The 21282-nt window shown below is 36.3% G+C and overlaps 2 protein-coding genes across 11 annotated transcripts in view; one reads left to right on the forward strand and one right to left on the reverse strand.

The window, feature by feature from the left end:
* The window catches only part of LOC128579828 (translation initiation factor IF-2-like), a 237375-nt gene that overhangs the window by 136158 nt on the left and 79935 nt on the right, over window positions 1-21282 (forward strand). The window lies entirely within an intron of this gene.
* The window catches only part of UBE3A (ubiquitin protein ligase E3A), a 117950-nt gene that overhangs the window by 24036 nt on the left and 72632 nt on the right, over window positions 1-21282 (reverse strand). For all 5 annotated transcript variants that reach the window (XM_053581998.1, XM_053581997.1, XM_053582001.1 and 2 more), the window contains 2 exons: window positions 8948-9246; window positions 3287-4533 (listed from right to left, as the gene is read on the reverse strand). In XM_053581998.1, coding sequence (XP_053437973.1) covers window positions 3287-4533; window positions 8948-9246 — 1546 coding nt within the window. The remainder of the gene's footprint in view (window positions 1-3286; window positions 4534-8947; window positions 9247-21282) is intronic.

The following is a 21282-nucleotide window of genomic DNA, read 5'->3' on the forward strand; positions in this document are numbered from 1 at the left end:
CTCATGATTATCACTATACTATTTTCTAAGGAATAACAACAAAAAGTAGTGAAAAATAAGATCTAGGGAAAATATTTCAGTAACTTAAGCAGGGATGGGGTAGCAATGTTCATAAGCAATTTTGAGGTGTCTGTTTGTAAAAAAAAACCTTCTATTTTATAGAATCTAAAATTTACTTATCTTTTTTTACATTACCTCTGAAATCAGAATATACCATCCAGTTGATACAATCCTACAATTAACTGGCAGCTTCTTCCTTCATAGTAATAAAATAATAGTGTGGCCTACAATCTGTTCTCTTTGATTCAGTAAAGTACTATATAAAGACTAATTCTTCTCAACATCAAATATAGTTTCTCTAAAAACTCTACTTACGAACAATTTGTTAGGCTAGTTTGAATTTCATGGTACATGAAAGCAATGAACATACTCTCTTTTTAAAAAAGCTAACAATTTTTTTTTTTTTTTTTTGGCCGGGGCTGGGTTTGAACCCACCACCTCCGGCATATGGGACCGGCGCCCTACTCCTTGAGCCACAGGCACCGCCCAAAAAAGCTAACAATTTTTAATTTGGTTACTATCCCTTACCCTTCCTTCCTCTAAGCTAGTCAGTCTTATAATTAACTGAAAAATAAGACCCACCAGAAAATGTACTTAAGTGTGTCATGTATATAGTCACTGTCTTTTGTAAAAAACTTTTCAAACTAAGAAGAACTCTAAGGATCCTTTTAGCTCGTCAAATCTGGAGTGCTATAACTTTAATTATTAATAAGAAGCTCACCACAAAGCTTCTCATTTCTTCTCTACCCAACGATACTGTGTAGTTCAAAATTATCAGGTGATAAGAAAGTGGTCAATAAATTTGTTTTGTTTGTCAAACTGATATGTAGGGAAGAATGAGGCTTTAAAAGAAAAATAGATCATTGGAGAATAAGAGGTTGAAAAATTCATCAGTGCTGTGAGAGTTCACAAGAGAAAATGACCTTCAACCACTTTTTGCTGGAAACCTACTTTGTGCTACTAAAAATAATTAAGACCTTACCATAATTATTAACCTGCTGGGAATACATATTTCAAAAAAATGTGCAGATTATCTATTTGACTTCTAAGACCTAGTCTTTTCACACTCTGTTATTTAAAAAAGAAAGAAAAAAAAAAAAGAAACAAAAAGAGGAAAAGAAAGGGAGAATGGAAGAAAGTTATGAGTAAAATCTGGTTGGTGTGAACAAGTAGCCCCTAAGTAGTGTATCAGTGGGCGTCATCTCTGCAGCTTATCAAAGGGCCAGACACAAGGGACTTCTGAAGTGAACTGCTTTTGTAGACTTGCAGTACTCAAGTATAGATACTATCTAGCAAATCCTTAACTATAGGAGGCCAAATCACAATATCCAGTTTCGAGATAATTAAGCAGAATTTGCTTAAGAAAACCAAAACCGTTAGGATAATCAAAAGCTTCAGTTGATTTTACTCTAACATCTGCTTAGAAGAAGGCTTTAAAACCTAAAATAGTTTTTTGCTAAACATCCCAGAAGATAACTTTTAAAATAGAATAAAGTAAGCATACAAATACCTAAACTTTTGCTGGTTCTTAACTTAGCCTTGCTTTACTAGGGAAAAAAGGAGAGGAGGAAAGTAAGTCGAGGAACGCTTCTGAATAGAGGGCAGATAAAGAAGGCAGATAATTTTTAACAACTCTGGAAATGAATCTTACAAAATAATTTCATTCTTCTTTAAAAGCCAGGCACAGCTTAGATGACAGAGAGATCCCATTCCAAGAAGGTAAACATAAAGTGTATAGTTGTAGCATTTGCAGTTCTTCTCGAACAATGGATGTTCACAAACAGGGCTCAACATACTTTTTCATAAAACACGAGTCTAATTCTTTTAAAATACCCTACCCTTCTGCTCAACTATGGGCAATAAATTGCTGGCTGCCAAATGATTACTCATTCAGTGGTTCAAAACTAAGAGGCACCAGAAAGTTAGCAATGATAATTACTTCAGGCCAGGCGGTTAAAGCCCCTTTCTGTTTCTTTTTTTTTTTTTGGTTTTTTTTGGCCGGGGCTGGGTTTGAACCCGCCACCTCTGGCATATGGGACCAGCACTCTACTCCTTGAGCCACAGGCGCCGCCCCCCTTTCTGTTTCTAATGACAAACTGTGTGAGTTACTTAATGAAGACTCTTTCTTCAACACTATCAATATATTTGACATTTAACAATAACAAAGAAAACTGCCACAAAATTTCTGTAACTTTTAATTTCTGAGATGTCAAACTTTTTCCACTGGGTAAATTCTGAGATTTAGACAGATCTCTTCTAAAACTAAAATATATTTTAAAATAATAATCATCTCCTAGTTGTCTTGATGGGTTGCTATCTTTTACTAGTAATTTTAGCTGATATTAAATTTTACTTGAAGTTGATAACAAATAATTAACAATGTCAGTGATACCTAATCCCAGGAAATTTTGTCACAAATGTAAATTCTGGTAAAATGTGACAGGTAGTTGATTTCTGTCTTCTCACTAGTCCTGCATTCTTAAAAGGGCACACTAAAATTCTTTTCTGTGGAGGAAGGGAAATAACAAGAGGCAATCTTGTCTGGAGAAACAGGAAGTTAGAAGACAGGTAACTGCATTCCCAGTATTTTCCCAGCTTAACCTCCCTAAATTTGGTTCAGAACACAGGCACCATTAATCCCCAAATTCTTGGAGTAGTTGCTATCTTTCTCAGAAGCTCCCACAGCTGTCCCTATGAATATTTAAGTGAGAAGAAACTCAACCGGGTACTGCCATCCAGGGACATTGTGAGAAGCCAACAGGAACTCTTACTGGCAACACACACTGACCTGCCCAGGTCACTTCATCAAATTCACAATAACGCAAGTCTGAATTTCACATGATGGGATTTTGCAAATACTACTTAACCTTTTATGGCAGTACCACTTCTGTCAGTATAACTTCACATCCATACTTCACATTTCTCTTTTTGTGGTTTGGTCTTTTTCCAACACCCTCTTCTCTTCTGAATGGAGAAACTTTTAGATCTAGTTTTCAAGATTTAGAAAATTCATTCTTTTTCAATGAGGGAGTGATCATTTTATGAGAAAACCAATACTCTGTAGAGCACATTTATAAATTAAACGAAAATATAATATTTATATTTAGGATGAGAAATGTTTGCATATTCCTATATGGTACCATTTTGTTTCCAGTCACTTATAAAATGACTTCACTAAACTGTAATACAATAATCTAGAATTTATTTTAACAAGCAGCCCACTTACCCGGACAAGTGCATCATCTATGATATGGTCACGTCTGACTTTGAGTCTCAAATATGGATTCAACTGCTGTCCTTGAACTAAGCTGTAGAGAACAGTGATTCTTCGTTCACTGTACATGCGAATTCTGTTGTCATAATATAATCCCAAATTCTTCGTGACAGCATTCAATATAAAGGGACATGTCATAAAAGAGAATTTATTCTCTGTTTCTACTTTGAAAAAAGTATAATCTTTATCCATTTCTAGAACGTCATTCAGAGGTTCATTAATAAACTCTTCAAAAGGGATAAGTGGTTTTCGACAATCCAGAGTTTTAACACCAAGTTCAGTTTCCAGTGGGTCCACTCGAGGACCTTTCTTGTTTCTTCTTTCCTCTCCCAAGAGCTCCTGAAGTGTCAGTTCACTGGACTCGGGAATGGGCTCTTCATCATCTTCTTCATTGTGATTTGTGTCCACGTCCCCTCCTACTACATTTGCATAGTAAACCATTTTCAAGCACTTCGAAGCAGCAACAATGGCATCATCATCATTCACTAGATTTCGACTGTTAAATTCATTGCTAATGACTTTGTAGGTAATAAGTTGCTGAAATGTTTCCATCATTCTCCGAATCTGATCTGCACTGTATTTAGACCACAGTCTAATCATTTTTCCTTGGGCTGCAAGGGGTAGCTTGCTCATTGCTTTGCAAAATAATGGCAAAGCCATTTCCAGATATTCAGGACTATGGAGATTTCTATTCTCCATTACAATAATGAACAAATTCAGATAATTAGGATCTCGGGAGTACACGTTGTGATATGTTAAGTCACACTCTACGTTAGGTGACAAATACACTAGTGCGTTGAGAAAGGCAGTTTCTATTTTTTCATTAGAGAGCAATCTTGTGTAGACTCTTCTAATAGCATCAATATCCACGGACACATCATCAGGGCCTAATTTTTGTAGATTGTTGTCTCCCTGTGAGCTATCACCTACTCTTGAAGAAGAAGCTTCTGAATCTTCCTCCATAGCAGCGGCAGAACTTGCAGCTTTCTCCTTTTCATCCTCATCTTTGTCTTCATCCTTTCCTTGAAGAGATTTTAACTCTTCCTTGGTGTGCTGCTTGACTTTCCGAAAGCTCTGGACTAGTGCCTCAGCACTAGAGAAAACTCTGCCAATAACACGGATTAAAGGGGAATAATCCTCTCTCTCTCTACATATTTCAAGAATTTCATATACCTTGTCTTCTGTTAGGTAAGTCACATCTAGAAAATCAGAAAAAAAGAGAATGTTTATTTTTATAATATGCATGTTTACTTTGTTGTCATAGTTCTAAAAGTAAAATAGCCAAACATTCTAGAGTATCATTTCTGAATTGTAACTCTTAAAGAAAAAAGTACATAATAGTTAGACGCAGCAAACAAAACATAACATTTATCTATTTTTATCTATTTTATGTCAATGAACTACTAATACCAACAATCTCACTGCTTCTTTCAACAATAGATAGCTTTTAACGAACTTTTTTTTAAATAAGGTCATGACAGTATAAACTCTCTTCACAATCAAGGTATCGATTAACATTATCTTTCACTGTAAATATGAACCACCAATACATTGTGTGTGGATTGATCATGGTATATTTCTTGTGATCTCACTGAGGAAAACTCACTACACTGTTCTCAAAAAGACTAAGAAGGCAAGGTTTTAAAAAAGATTCCTTCAACACTTCCTTTTGGAAATGGCTCTTTTTCTACTTCTGTACGTATTAAAAGTGATCCGGTTCCTTTCAGTTCCTCCTAGTTTGATCTGGGGGCCATTCTGCAGGTGAATGAAAAGAATATACCATTTCTTTAACAAATCATAAGTTCTGAAGTTGAAACTACTATCTGCAGCCAGGGATCGGGTAAGAATGACCCTTACAGAGTGACAGAAAATAATTTTTTGGCAATGAAACCAAATACAGTAAAACCTCCATAGTTTATCACCTCTGTAAGTGGACCTAGGCACCCCATGTACATATCAGTACAGAGGCCTCTCATTCCTTATGTTGACCACCTCTGCATACATTAACCAGTTTGTTACAGTCCCTTGGGTGGTTAACTTACAGAGGTTCTACTGTAGTGGGAGGAAGGCATCTTATGAGCAGACAAGCAGCATACAGACTATGTAGTCAGTAAAATCTATTTCCTCTTCTTCCTAGATACAAAGTTTGATCACATTCCCAGCTTTTTTAAGCATTATTTTCAGGCCAATTTTTTCCCCTCTGGTTAACAGATGAAAGATATTTTACAGACAAAAACAAATGATATACTTTATGCATTAAACTGCTAGAGATCATACTGGTCAAACAACATAATACTGAAAAGTCTTAATCCATCCCTTTCATATTAATAAAGGGACAGACTTGTCATCATTAGATCAAATACTTAAACAGTTGTATCCCAATAGGGGGTCAGGGACTGACACTGCTGACTGTTTTTGCATATTCTGTTGTCTTGCTTAAACAGATGTATAAAAATACTCTTCGGTGGGGTCAGTTCTAACCACACCCCCCTCACACTGGGATATGATTGTTTAAGCAGAAGATAATTTAAGAGGCATATAGCCAATCTAATCTTCATTGTGTCAAATATACCCTTATACATGTACTGTACAATGTACAAAATTTTTAATATAATTCTTAGCTGTTTGAATAATTTTACTTCAAGCAAAAGACAATATAAAATGTAAGTGATCATAGAATAAATAGCCTCCAAAAGCTAATCCACAAAAAATACCAAATTTTATCTTACTACTAATTTAAACTGTGGCCCAGCTACAAGAGTGCCAACACCTGTACGGTTTCTTTTTTTGAGCCCTAACTCTTTAGGAATTAATTCTCAAGTTTGTTCTATTAAGAATACTTAAATATTGTTAGTTCAGTATCAGTCATCTCTTCTTAAAAGGTATAAAACCACTAACAGGAAGCCTATTTCTCATTATTTTAATTGGAAAATGTTATAATACCTTCTTAACAAAACAATGCAAAACTCCTAATTTCCTAAACTGTAACTAAAACACACAAAATACCTACCCTAAATAACTATCCTATTAGGACATGAAATACTTCACTTCCTAATCATCAAATCATAAATGGGCTGGGTTAACAAAGATTTCCTCTGCATATTATAACAGAGCCTGTGTTAGGGAGATCAACATTCTAGACTGGCGATTTTCTTTTTTTTCTCTCTCTCTCTTTTTTTCTTTTTTTGAGACAGAGTCTCACTATGTCACCCTCCATAGAGTGCTATGGCATCACAGCTCACAGCAACCTCAAACTCTTGGGCTTAAGTGATTCTCTTGCCTCACCCTCCCTAGTAACTGGGACTACAGGCGCCCACCACAACGCCCGGCTATGTTTTGGCTGTAGTTGTCATTGCTGTTTGGCAGGCCCAGGCTGGGCTCAAACCCGCCGCCTCTGGTGTATGGCTGGTGCCCTACCAGCTTGAGCTTCAGGCACCAAGCCAAGACTGGCGATTTTCAACCAGTGTGCTGCAGCACATTGGTATGCCATCAAAAATCTTAAAGAAGTTCAGAGTAAGTATATCCTTTTTTTTTTAACTTTTTTTTTTTGATCAACATAATTTAAATGTACCGCATGCCATGAGATGAAAATGGCTAATAAACACTATCTAGACCCACACAGCCTTTGTTGACACATCGTGCTTTTAAAACATCTTGAAATGATTTGGACAGTGTACTAATCCAATTGAGGATTTATCTATATTTTTTCCACCTAGTGTTCTTGTTCAATATGCTGAGTTGAGTTTTTCAGATATACAGAGGATGCCAGAAAATGAATACGCTTTTAAGAAAAGAAAAAAAACTGGTATTAAAATTGTACTTCTCAGTATATATCGATACAATACGCCTCTTGCAATTTCAGAAGCAAATGTGACTTGAGTGTTACAAATTTAATACAGTTTTCCTTTCTTAAAATGTGTGTACATTTTTTGGCACCCTCTGCATACTTGTGTGTGTATATAAACATATGCCTCAAAACACTGGCACATACATATTCATAAAGTCTGATTATCAATAAAAAATGTTGCTCTAGTGAGAAAACATTAAATGAGACATTTTGTAAGATTTACTTGTATATTTTGTGATAAATGTGTGTTCCTGAAAATATTTTTTATCAATAAAGGGGAGGTCATAAAGACTGAGGAAAGCCACATAATAGGTGCCTCTAAGATGAAGCCATAGGCAAAAAGAAAATTAATTCATAAAATACGTTATCATATTCCCCCTTAGCCGGCTGCATTCATCTGTGCCAGCACACTCTATCTTCAGTGGCTCTGCGCTGTAGTGAACATTTGCTAGAGAAATGAGCATGCTAAACTCAATGCAGCTACCATATTATACATGGGGTGGCCATGAACTTCGTGCGCAATTTAAAATTTAAATTTAATTTGCACATGAAGTTCATGGCCACCCTGTATATTGACAACATTCATTTATTTATCTAGTGTGTGAACTAATTCATGAACCAAAACTAAACATTTTGAAGCAACAAAGTTGTCACAAGTGGGACTATGTTTTAGCCAAAGCTGTCACAAATGGAATTGTGTTTTAGCCTCTATTCTATTTCCACAGTTTGTTTCCTCAGAAAGCCACAAGGTTTATGCTTTCTAAGAGTTTTATTGTTTTATCACTTTAAACATTAGCATTAAGAAAATGAATCTATTTAAATTATCAGTCCAGTTTCTTTTATATAATCATCATTTTTTTTCAATGGTTTGTAAACACTTGATTTGTAGTTAACACAGATTATCTGTTTAAAATAAAAAGTATGTTGCCCAATCAACCACATGGGAGATTTCTACAGTTTGTAGAAATAGAGTAGAGGCTAAAACACAATTCCATTTTGCTAATTTATTTAAATTTGATTCAAATGATGTTTACTGAAAATTATATGTGTCTTAAAGAAAAGGCTTTCTCTTTTAAAATACAATTGCCTCTTGTGAGGTTAAGCCCTGGTAGTCATTTGGAAATCTGATTACCTTATTACTGATACTAATTACTTTCACTAAGGGAAGAAAAGTTTGGAATTTAGAATGGGGAAAAAAAAGGTTCAAGAATTGTGCAACATAGGACCCTTTAGAAAAGACACGAGAATGTCACTGGTAGGTCGTGATCCTTGGCAGGATATGGAAAGAATATATTAGAATAAAAAGTAGAATTATCTCTCATATCACCATTCAAAATTTTGCCTTGCCTTCAGAAATTGCAAAAAAAAAAAAAAAAATTACTGCTTCCTTTTTCTGCTGATTTCACCAGTCCTTGAGTTCCAGAACTCATGCCAGCCATTCATTAGCACAGCTATTCCATAACTTTAAAGAAACTTTGTGGCTTAGTTTAGGAGATTAACTACTGCTTAATACTTTTTTTACTAGGGGATATTTTCAGTTTCCAACAATCCACTAACAAATGAACTTCTGTAATATAATATGCTTCTAATCAGCAATCACTGGACATGTAAAATGTAGTTAAGTCATTTATTCAACATTCATTCCCGTCCTTTACCACAATAAAAAATTGCTTACACTGTAAGAAAAACCAAACGTATGAAAACTCAAATTGAAATCTCTATTATTACTTTGTCAACAATTCTCAATTAAAAACATAACATCTTACCTTTAAAATCAACTCTCGCTCCTTTCTTGTTCATTTTTATCTCAGAGCAGGAGTTGTTAGGGCCACCTTTTGAGTTCTCAAGGTAAGCTGAGCTTGCTCCTTTCTTGGAAGGATGAGGATCACAGAGTTTTGCATTAATCTTATAAAGCTCGAGGGCTTTAATAGCTGCTGCATTGTTATCCATACGAAGAAAAGTTGGACAGGAAGCACAAAACTCATTCGTGCAGGCCTCATTTCCACAGCCCTCGGTTAACTGGTGGTAGTAGCGTTCTATTAGATGCTTTGCAGCTGCTCGCTTCCTGTACCAAACATTCAAACAATAAGCACAGTGATTAGTACAGCTCTAAGTGAGGTACAAAGCTCAACAGATCATCAAGGCAGAAGTTAGTTAAGCAATGAAGTGATAACATGTAAACCTGCATAGTAAGATGAGAGGTAGAAAGTGAAGAGCCACTATTTACTCACGAATTTTGACTAGTGAAGTATTTCACAAATATTTCCTAAGATACTATAATAAAGAATGTCACTGTTTATTAAAAGCACTCTTTTAATAGAGTATGCTTTCCTTTTTAAAAGGGTTAAGAACTTGTTTAATGGGGTATATGCTTAAATTTCTTAACAGTATCTCTTAAAAATTAAAACACAAGGTTTATGCTTTTTAAGAGTTTTATTATTTTATCACTTTAAATATTAGCATTAAGAAAATAAGTCTGTGGGCAGCGCCTGTGGCTCAGTGAGTAGGGCGCCGGCCCCATATGCTGAGGGTGGCGGGTTCAAACCCAGCCCCTGCCAAACTGCAACAAAAAAAAAAAATAGCCGGGTGTTGTGGCGGGCGCCTGTAGTCCCAGCTGCTCGGGAGGCTGAGGCAAGAGAATCGTGTAAGCCCAAGAATTAGAGGTTGCTGTGAGCCGTGTGACGCCACGGCACTCTACCAGAGGGCGGTACAGTGAGACTCTGTCTCTACAAAAAAAAAAAAAAAAAAAGAAAATAAGTCTATTTAAAGTATCAGTACAGTTTCTTTTATGTAATCATCATTTTGTTTCAATGGTTTGTAAACTCTTGATTTGTAGTTAACACAGATTATCTATTTGGAATAAAAAGTATGTTTCCCAATTCAACCACAAGGGAGATTTAAAAATAAATTTGGGGCAGCGCCTGTGGCTCAAGGAATAGGGCGCCGGCCCCATATATGAGGGGTGGCGGATTCAAACCTGGCCCCAGCCAAAAATAATAATAATATAATAATAATAACATAAAAATAAATTTGTAAGTGAAATATCCAAAACTAGTGTTATACCACTAGAAAATAGCTTCAAAATATACAATATTAAGCCTAAAAACTTGTTATAAAACGTCTTCATTAATTACATATTATAGGAACATGGGATACTTTAAGTTCTGTTAGGCAAAATCTTATTTGTATTACTTGTAAACTTAAAGTACAATTATGGCTGTTCTAATAGAACAATTAAGAAGACTTGGAGAAAGGGTTTATGTGAACAAGAAAAAAACCGGACTACATTATCTACTTCTATCCTTTATTCAACTCTAAAAGTCCACGCTAACTGATGATATGAGATTACCATATAGTAATTTAAGTAGACTACTGCATCAAAACAATGTCATAGCTATTCATTTGGCCCCAAACTCACAATGCTAATATAAAAACTATGAAAAATTGAAACTCTAAGAAAAATATAACTCAGCAAATTTTCAAAATGACCATACAATTATCCTACTAATACAGGACTAAATGGCCAATGGCACTGGAGGAGTTAGAATCTTGATAGTCATAAGAAAACTCAACAAACTAACAAGATAGCAAAAAAGTAGATAAGGGACACACTAATAAATCTAATTTTGTCTCTAAGACTTTGACTTTAAGCTAGGAGTGTCCAACCTTTTTATTTATTTATTTCTTTTACCTGCCATACACTGGAAAATAAAAGTTGTCATGGTCCTTCCTCATACTAAAAACACAAACATTAAAAACAGCTGATGACGGGCGGCGCCTGTGGCTCAGTCGGTAGGGCGCCAGCCCCATATACCGAGGGTGGCGGGTTCAAACCCGGCCCCGGCTGAACTGCAACCAAAAAATAGCTGAGTGTCGTGGCAGGCGCCTGTAGTCCCGGCTACTCGGGAGGCTGAGGCAAGAGAATCGCTTAAGCCCAGGAGTTGGAGGTTGCTGTGAGCTGTGTGATGCCACGGCACTCTACCCAAGGGCAATAAAGTGAGACAAAAAAAAAACAGCTGATGAGCAAAAGAAAAGGTCTGTGCAAACTTTTTGCAATATCTGACACCACAGATAAGCGAATCAGTCCTCAAATAATCTGCAATGCAGGCCGTAGGTTGGATACCCCTGACATCAAGATAGCTGACAAGGAGTGGCAGCTCCAACACATTCATTATGGTGCTCGTATTTCTTACAAGTTCCATGCAAATTTACCACTCTTTGCATGCAAGTAGAGAAAAGAACACACAAAACACACTTAAAATCATATGAACATGATTTCAGAGATATTTTACTATATATATAGCAATATCAATCCCACCTTTCAAAATTAAAATTACTCCAAAGGTACATTATGCAAAATATGAACATGACAGCATGTAAAGAAAGGGATATGAAGAATCTAGATGATTTAAAACATATATTGCTATCCTTCACTAAAAAAAAATGACAGATTAATGCCATGTTCTCCCTTAAATTTCCCCAGTGACAATGCAAATAGCCATTTCCTTTCTAGAAAATAATTATGAACGTGTGTGGGGCAAGACAAAGTTGTTTGGGCTCTTTTGCCCACACTTCCATCAAAAGGTACCATGTTTTCTTAAATAGCCATAAGTGTACAAGGTGATAGCATTACGTAACTGCTTCTTGGTACTTTGGCACCACTGCTCCCCTGGGTACACATGTGTATGGAACTATCGCTTGTTAGCTCCAATACCTGCTCACCAGCCACTGCAAGCTGAATATAGGCATGTGCCTACCCTTAATTCCTAAGTTATCCTTTGGCCTGATCCAGTAACATCATTTCATTACAACATATATCTAAAGTGTTAAATAGAAGATTACTTAAATGAACTGATAAGGAGTTCACACAGTTAGGCTGGGTGTGGTGGCTCACGCCTATAATCCTAGCAGTCAGGGAACCCAAGGCAGGAGGATTCCAGATTGAGCAAGACCCTGTATTTACTAAAAATAGAAAAATTAAATGGGTGTTATGGTGGGCGCCTGTAGTCCCAGCTACTTGAGAGGCTAAGGCAGGAGAGTCTCTTGAGCCCAGGAGTTTGAGGTTGCTGAGAACCACACTGACTCCAGGGCACTCTTTACCAAGGGCAACAGAGTGAAGCTCTGTCTCCAAAAAACGAACTAAATAAATAAATGACTAAAATAAAGATAAAAAAGTTAGAAGGGAGATTTATTCAGGAAGAACAAAAATAAACATAATTTCTTACAAAATTTACCAAGATCTGAATTTGGATGAACAGTTGTCCTAAAATATCACTCACTGACAAAAAGAATGAATCCACTGTTGTTTCAAAGTGTTAATAGTCATTTTCTCTGGGTAATGTGAAGAAATAAGTTTTAGAACTTCTTCTACCTTTTTGCTTCTAATTTATTTTTCTATAATAAGCATGTTAATTACATAATAAAAATTAGTAAATATGAATGGGTAAAACATTAGCAGTTTTAAAACTTCATCTACATGATTTGAATGGCCTCAAGGTTTACGAAATTATCCCTATGATTTTGAAGTCAAATGCCAAAATACTCTAGGTATTTTTTAAAATACCCCCCCCCAAACCTGTCATATACATAATATTTCTATCTGCACTTCATAAAGGAGGAGTGTAAACTGTGCAAACAGAGTAAGACTGAAAAATTACAAGACCCACATTAGGGGCCAGTTCCTTCTAAGTAGCTACATAATCCTGAGCAAATAATTTTCCGGACCTTGGTTTTCTACCTTTAAGAGTCCTTTGATTTCTAATTCTTAAGTTATTTTATGTAACAAGGAGGTAAGCAAGAAGCAAGCACTTGTTGAATTCCAGATAACATACTACAGAAATTGCCAAGCTTTGACAGTTTGTCTCATTTGAATCCCATGACCTTGAAGCCACAGCCAAAGAGAGAAACAGGAGAGTCAAATCATGTACCCAAGATAACATGACAGGAAGTACAGAACCAAGACCAGAATAGGAGTCCAGAAGTTTTTCAGCTTAGGAGACTAAGTCATTTCCACTATGCTTGTACTATTTTGCAGAACGTGACTTATTCTGAAGTATCTAATTCTTAACATTATCTAGTACTAAAAACTTTTATGAAAAAAACATAAATAATGTGCACTTGAGAACCAAGAAAAACCTTTTAAAAATCATAATTTGAATCTCACATTTATGACTGACTGGTACCACACAGGTAGACTAAGTTTCTTGAGGAAATGGTAGCACTGTGTGCTGTAAAGTTAATATATCTCTAATTTGTTGAGGACCTGTGTATCAGGTGCTTTATACACATTCCCACTTGAGAAGGCAATAAACCTTTATGTTAAGAGCTCACACTCTGAAGCCAGACTGCCCATGTTTACATAGTAGTTCTGCCTCTTATTAACTATGTGACCTTGAATGAGTTATTTACCTTTTCTGTGTCACAGTTTCTTTGTCATTAAAATGGTGGTGTATATGTAAGAATCATCAATTTGAAAGACTTAAATGTGTATAGCACATACTAAGCATTATATGTTAGCTTCTATGACTATTGGTGTAATTGTTACTATCTCTCTCACAAGTATATGAGTTAGCTATATTAACCTCCAATCTGCTTATACTCAGAGAAATTACATAATGAATCACGAAGTCATGTAAATAATAAGAGATCTGAACCCAGGCTTGATTATAAAACTCAAGCTTTTAATATCATTAAGGGATTTAAGAGTAGGCCATTTTATTTGATCTGCTTCTGTGGCCCAAATTTACAAACAGCAGGTATAATGATAAAGGACTGACACGAGGAATCTAAAAGACTATAGTCCCAGCTACTTGGGAGGCTGAGGCAAGAGAATCACTTAAACCCAAGAGTTGGAGGTTGCTGTGAGCTGTGATGCCACAGCACTCCTCTACCAACAGTGACATAGAGAGACCCTGTCTCCAAAAAAAAAAAAAAAAAAAAAAAATTGTACAATGTCTATATAAGGGAAATTAAAAAAACTAAAAATACCCTATGAAAGAAATCAAAGAACTAAATAAATGAAGAGCTATTCCATGAGACTATAAAAATTAACCACTCAGCATTAACCAGAAGAACCCAGTCAGACTAACACTACTGACGTCAAGACTTACTATAAAAAAGACACCTACACTTGAATGTTTATCATAGCACAATTCATAATTGCAAAGATGTGAAATCAGTCTAAGTGCCTGCCAATTCATGAGTGGATAAAGAAAATCTGGTATAGAAATGCTATGGAGTACCACTCAGCCATAAAAAGGAAAGAAATTATGTTGTTTGGAGCAACTTGGACGGAACTAGAGACCATTATCCTAAGTATCTCAGGAATGGAAAACCAAACACTATATGACCTTATCAGTAAATGGGAGCGAAACAAGGAGTATACACAGACACAAAGAGATATAAAGGACATTAGGAAAACAGAGAGGGGAGAGGCTGAGAAAAGGGTGTGAGGGATGAAAACTAACCTATTGGGTTTAATGAACACTATTCTGGTGATGAGCACATCAAAAGCTCTGACTTAAGCATTATTCAAGGTATCTGTATAACAATAACATCTGTATCCCCTTAATATTTTGAATTTTGAAAAAACCAAAGACTTACTGAAAAGGTGCAATAATCAAGATGGTGTGACATTTATAGGGCACAAGCCACATACACCAGAGCTGGTGGGTTCGAATCCAGCCAGCCTACCAAACAATGACAACTATAAACAAAAAATAGCCAGGCTTTGAGGCAAGCAGCTGTAGTCCCAGCTACTTGGAAGGCTGAGGCAAGAGAATTGCTTAAGCCGAAGAGTTTGAGGTTGCTGTGAGCTGTGATGCCATAGCACGCTACCCAGGGCAACAGCTTGAGACTCTGTCTCAAAAAAAAAAAAAAAATACACACACACACACACACACCACACACACACACACACACACACCAAATAGATGAACGAAACACAAAAGAGACCCCAGACCCACATAAATACAGTCAAAGGAGTAATAACAATTTGACAAAGGAGCAAAGGCAAAAAAAAAATGGAGAAAAAAGTCTTTAACAAACTGGGCTCAAACAACTGGACATCCACATGCAAACAAAGGCGTTTAGACACAGATCTTACACTCCTCACAAAAATAAACTCAAAATAAATCAATGAATTAATGCAAAACTCAAAACTGTGAAACTCCTGGAAGATAACAAAGGAGAAAATCTAGATGTGAGGTTTAGAGTTGACTTTTTAGATGACACCAAAGGCACTACCCTCACCCCTCAAAAAAAAAAGACAAAAAAAGATAAATGTGGCTTCATTAAAATTAATGAAGGGGCTTGGTGGCTCATGCCTATAATCCTAGCACTCTGGAAGTCTGAGGCAGGAGGATCACTTGAGCTCAGGAGTTCAAAGAGTGAGACCCCCATCTTTACGGAAAGTAGAAAAATCAGCTGGGCCTTGAGGTGGGTGCCTATAGTCCCAGTTACTTGAGAGGGTGAGGCAGGAGGATCGCTTGAGTGTTCAATGGATATAGAGTTTCAGTTTTATAAGACAGAAAGTTCTAGAGATCTGCTAAACAACAATGAGCAGTTAACACTACTGCACTGTAAACTTAAAATCAGTAACATGGTAAACTTTATTATTTTTTTACCATAATTTTTAAAAAGCTATCTGAGTTTTTTCTTTACTTCTTATATAAATAAACTGACATAAACTTGTTTTCTCCTTATCAATTAATATATGATATGCCTACCGCTCTCTAAAGGAGAAAGGACATGTAAAACAGTATTGTTTATTCAATCTGAGAAATAAATGCCAGTAACTAGATGAACCAGGGAGTTGATGGGTAGACGACATGGAGTGAGGGAAAACAAGTTTAGAAAACAGGAACATATTTAAAAACTGCAATCTAGGCTCGGCGCCCGTGGCTCAAGTGGCTAAGGTGCCAGCCACATATGCCTGAGCTGGGGAGTTCGAATCCAGCCCGGGCCCGCCAAACAACAATGATGGCTGCAACCAAAAAATAGCCAGGCGTTGTGGCAAGTGCCTGTAGTCCCTGGTACTTGGGAGGCGGACACAAGAGAATCGTTTGAGCCCAGGAGTTGGAGGTTGCTGTGAGCTGTGATGCTACAGCACTCTACCCAGCGCAACAGCTTGAGGCTCTGTCTCAAAAAAAAAAAAAAAACCCCCTGCAATCTAAGGTAGGGTGTTTTTCCTAAAGGTTTCAGGAATAAAAAGAGTTCTAATTGGCATACCCATAGATGTGGGAAACAGCAGGGACACAGAGGTGAATACTATTGCAGATAAAATAGTTGAGACATTAAGATACTAGGGAGTTAGGGCTTAATCATATAAACAAAGATGGCAGCAGATCTGAAGTAGAGCGAAAGGGAACGAGAGTTCAGGTATCAGCCTTCAATGACTAAGAAACTGAGAGCTCACTAGATGGTAAAGATAAAGAATGACATGAAATAAGGCACAAGCTTCAAAGGATAAGGGACTTTCATGCTAAAAGAATAACAAGAATACTTCTAAACAAGAGTGGAGAGCAGTAACAACAGTGTTGAATTATGTACAGAGCTTACTGTACCAATAACCTACCTTCTGTATCTGCAATATACAATCTTTTCTAGGTAAGTCACCAGTTTTCCCTATTAATACTTATTTACTTGATTTTGCTAAGACAATACAGGCATTTAGGAAATTATTGACTTTGGGCTTTTCAGGACACAATTTCTTGTTTTTTTTCCTTTCTCTAGCTGTTTTTCACAAACTTTCCTTTCAACTCTAGAAATATCTGCATACTTTAGAGATCAGCTATTAGACATTTTCTCGTTTCAATCTCTCTTTGGCCAGGTGCAGTGGCTCATGCCTGTAATCCTAGTAATCCTAAAAGGCCAAGGTGGGAAGATCCCAAGCTTAGCCCAAGCAAGAGCAAAACCCTGTCTCTACTAAAAATATAAAAATTATCCAGGCATTGTAGTAGGCACCTATAGTCCTAACAACTCGGGAGGCTGAGGCAAAAGGATCACTTGAACCCAGCAGTTTGAAGTTGCAGTGAGCTATGATGATGCCACAGTACTCTAGCCTGGGTAACAGTGAGACTCAAAAACAAAAACAAAACAAAACAAAAACAAAAACAAAATCAAAAGATTTAGAAAATACTAATAAAAGTAATAAAAGAAATCTAGCACTCCAGACTGGGTAACAGAATGAGACCCTGTCTGCAAAATTAATTCATTAATTTCTCTTCAGACAGTTTCATCTTCTTTCAAGATCAAGCAACAACTAAATGACTTCCAAATGTCTACTTTGGTATAGATCAAACTCTGCTTGACAAATTAAAACTATTCCAGGTTCTCAGGCTATGTAAAATGGACTCTTCGAGAAAGCCAGATGATTTCATATCACAGGGATGACTACAGAGGTATGGCCAAAAAAAAAAAAAAAAAAGGTGAATCACAAAAGATGACTAAGAGCTCATGACACAAACAGTAGGGAAAACATTTGGATAGAGAGGAAAATGAGTTAAGGTATAGGGGAGTGAGAACACAGTATCACTGAGCAACTGCAAGCATTTAAGAACTTAAAAGTTAAAACCACCAGATAAGAACCAATGCAGTAGGAATCACTGCAGTGTTTTTCAACGTATTTTATCTCATGGCACATTTGAACCTACAGTTAAACTTTCAGGGCACACTTAAATCATGCTGATTAAAAAAGGAGTGAAGGAAAGAATATACTTAGTATGCTTTGAACTTTCTAAAATAAGTTTTTGCAGCACACCTAAGATCCTCTCACGACATACCAGTTGAATATCATTGCACTAAAGGTTTTTAAGCAGTTAAGTTACATCTATGCCTCTACAATAAGTCAATTTTCAAAACTGGAACCAAACCAGGCACAACTGAAGGCAGGCCATCTAGTTAATGATTATTGGAATAGTACAGGCAAAGGATGAAATGGCAGCAAGAATAAAGATAATGAAACTGACTCAACAAATACTTACAATAGTTTGTAGCAAGTAGTATGTGTATAAGCTAGAATAGCGAGAGATAATGCCTAGGCTTCTGGTACGAGCGGCAAGGTAGTGCTACCAAGGTCAGATGTTAAAAACAAGAACAGTGAGCATTCATCAACATTTACAGGGTGAGTTATGTACATTATGTCATTTGATACTCATAAGCTAGGAGAGAGACAGCAGTTAGAACAACTCAATGAATCAAAAGATTGTGCTAACCTGGAGCAATGGCACCCCTATACCTTCATTGATCTCTTTTAGCTTTGAATCTTATTTACATTTGACAAGCTCTATAGTTACTAGACGTAAACTATTCTTATTAATGTTTTCTAAAATCTTTTTGAAGCAAATAAATAAAATTCTAAATTCACACTGATTCTAAAAATCTTTCTTTAGATTACATAACTCATTCTACTTTCTGAGAAGACTCAGTCTGACCCAATCTATCTACTCAACTATCACTACCATTACTAGAAGCATGTTTCCTTAATATTTAAAACAGAATGGATAAGATTATATGATGTTTCAAGTGGCTGAAAAGTAGACAGACTGTGACGTGTGCCATTTCCGTGCACAATGCCTTTCAATGGCTCCCTGTGTCTCTCAAGACGAAGTGAGGGCCTTAATGTGGTATCAAGGCTTTTCAGCATCTGGTCCTGTCTTTCTTCTTCCAGCTGCATTTTTCACACCTTCTCCCATCATCTAACTCCACATTACAGCAATACTGAACTTTGTATAGTTCAGTAGACTTGCTCTACTATCTTCCCTAACTTCAGGTCTTAGAAAAGTTATTCTTCCTACCTATGCCCGATCATCTTAAAGGTTTCAATTTACATATCACTTCCACAATATGTAAGAGAATATCTAAAATAGATAGTATAACCTAAAATAATTAGGTATTCTTCCTCTGTATTCTCATTGCAACCCATACCTACTCTCACTATTAAACCAAATTTTAACTACCTAGTTTTTAAATGGCAAGCTCCATTAAGTACAGGACCAAGAACCAATAACTTAACTACTGTATCCTCAGAACCCAGCAAATTACACAACCACAGTAAAGATTTTAATTTCCCTTCTGATAGTGTTTAGGTAACAGTGTCAATTAACCCTACCTTTATCTAGTTATTTGATATTACCCAGTTTTGTGGGTACACCAGATACATACAAAAGGACTTGCAAGATGCAATCTGGAGGAAAATATGGCATCAGAGATCACAGGAGAATACCTCAAAAGTCAAAGACCATCTCTTTCAGAAATGTCTATCTTTTACTTCAGAAAGTATTTCAAGAAGTTATTTACCCATAAATGGTTATACATACATGTGTAACTACAACCTTTGAAGAAGTCACATACAAAATAAAAGCATCTAAGCTACATCTCCATATCTGCTATGATTAGAAGTGTCAGCTGTCCTGTAAAATGAGATAATGCACATATGGCATATAGCACAGTGACTCACCATATCATAAAAGCTCAAAAAATGTTAGGTATTATTATCCATGTCCTACAGGCTGTGCACGTGTGCATCAGTTTGTTTATCTATAAACTTACCCTAAAATATTGCTACTACATTTGTGCAAAGGAATGAAAAAAAGAAACAAATATTTTGCATAAATTTAGAATCTCCATTTTTTCATATTGTAAGTAGTTACTATCTACCGTATGTCAGGCACTCTCATTATTAGACTTCTATTCTAGTGGTAAAGAAATAAAACAGGGGGTGGGGCCTTGGTGTGTGTCACACTTTATGGGGGCAAGACATGATTGCAAGAGGAACTTTACCTAACAATTGCAATCAGTGTAACCTCGCTTATTGTACCCTCAATGAATCCCCAACAATTAAAAAAAAAAAAAAAGAAAGAAAACAAAAACAAAAGAAATCATTACAACGTAAGTCAGAGTCACTGAATCCCCTGGGGGGGGGGAAACAGCAAGGTAAGGGAAACAGAGAAGATGGAATTGGCCCTTCTTTGATGAAGTTAGTCAGGAAAAGCCTCATTTGAGCAGAAAGCTCAATGAAATGTAGACATTTTGGAAATTACTGAAGCCATGTGGCTACCAGCATAGCACAGAAAATCAAAGAACACAACAATGTGGGGGCAAGAGCATAAAGCCAGTTTAAATAGAGATGAGCAAAAGAGATAGAGAAGTCACAGAAATGAAAGACAGCCAATTCATACAAGGCCATGAAATGAAAAGCCTTTGAAGGTTTTGAGCATAAGTAACAAGGTTTACGGTAAACTTTTAAAAAACTATTCTAGCTGCTTCTATAGAATACAAATTTTGCCATGTACAATGTGTACTTTTTGCCCCAATTCTTGAGGGAATGAGAAGGGTATACATTATACATAGTTATTACTAATTTTGTGCCTATATAAACATTTTTAATTCTTTTATTTATGCTCATGCATTGAAAATGTAATTCTAGAAGGCAATAGCAACATTTATATGCAAAATAATACCCTAGAATACAGTAATCAGTTTTGTTGAACTTACAACGACCTTCAAACGGAAGCATGTTCAGGCAACAAAAAGTACAGTATTTCTTTTTATGTATCTGAGGCAGGAGCTAGCAATCTAGCCTGTATTTTTAAAAAAAATCATTGGAAAATCTCTTGGAAAATGTCAAAGTATTTGTTGTATGTTGTAAGCTTTAAGCTAACAATTACTTAAATATGCTAAAGAGCATGGCTACAGAGCTTCCTAGAGACACTTTGGACCTCCTCCCACAGACAGTTATCAGAGTGTGGAGGCAGCAGGAGGAATAGCTTCTTCAGATGCCAAGACAGAAGAAGGCAACGCAGCGGAAACCTCCAAAGTGGCTGAAGATGGAGTAGGGGGTAAAGACATGGATTCTGGAGCAACATCAAACTGGGATTTCTGTTTCCACCAAGATCATACAAGAAGAGGATAAAAGAACTGCACAAGAAAAAAAAAAAACAAACTGATGATTTCTCAGGGACACCCAAATGGTGCTTTAACTTTATGAAGAGAGAAAGTTTAAGCATGAGGACACAAACAAAAATTACCCCAATACTTCCAGCAACCTATGAGAATCAATTCCTTTTGGTGGTTTTCCATCAATTTCTGAAAGACTTACAAC

The sequence above is a fragment of the Nycticebus coucang genome, chromosome 2 (genome assembly GCF_027406575.1).
Source record: "Nycticebus coucang isolate mNycCou1 chromosome 2, mNycCou1.pri, whole genome shotgun sequence".
Classification (NCBI taxonomy): domain Eukaryota; kingdom Metazoa; phylum Chordata; class Mammalia; order Primates; family Lorisidae; genus Nycticebus; species Nycticebus coucang.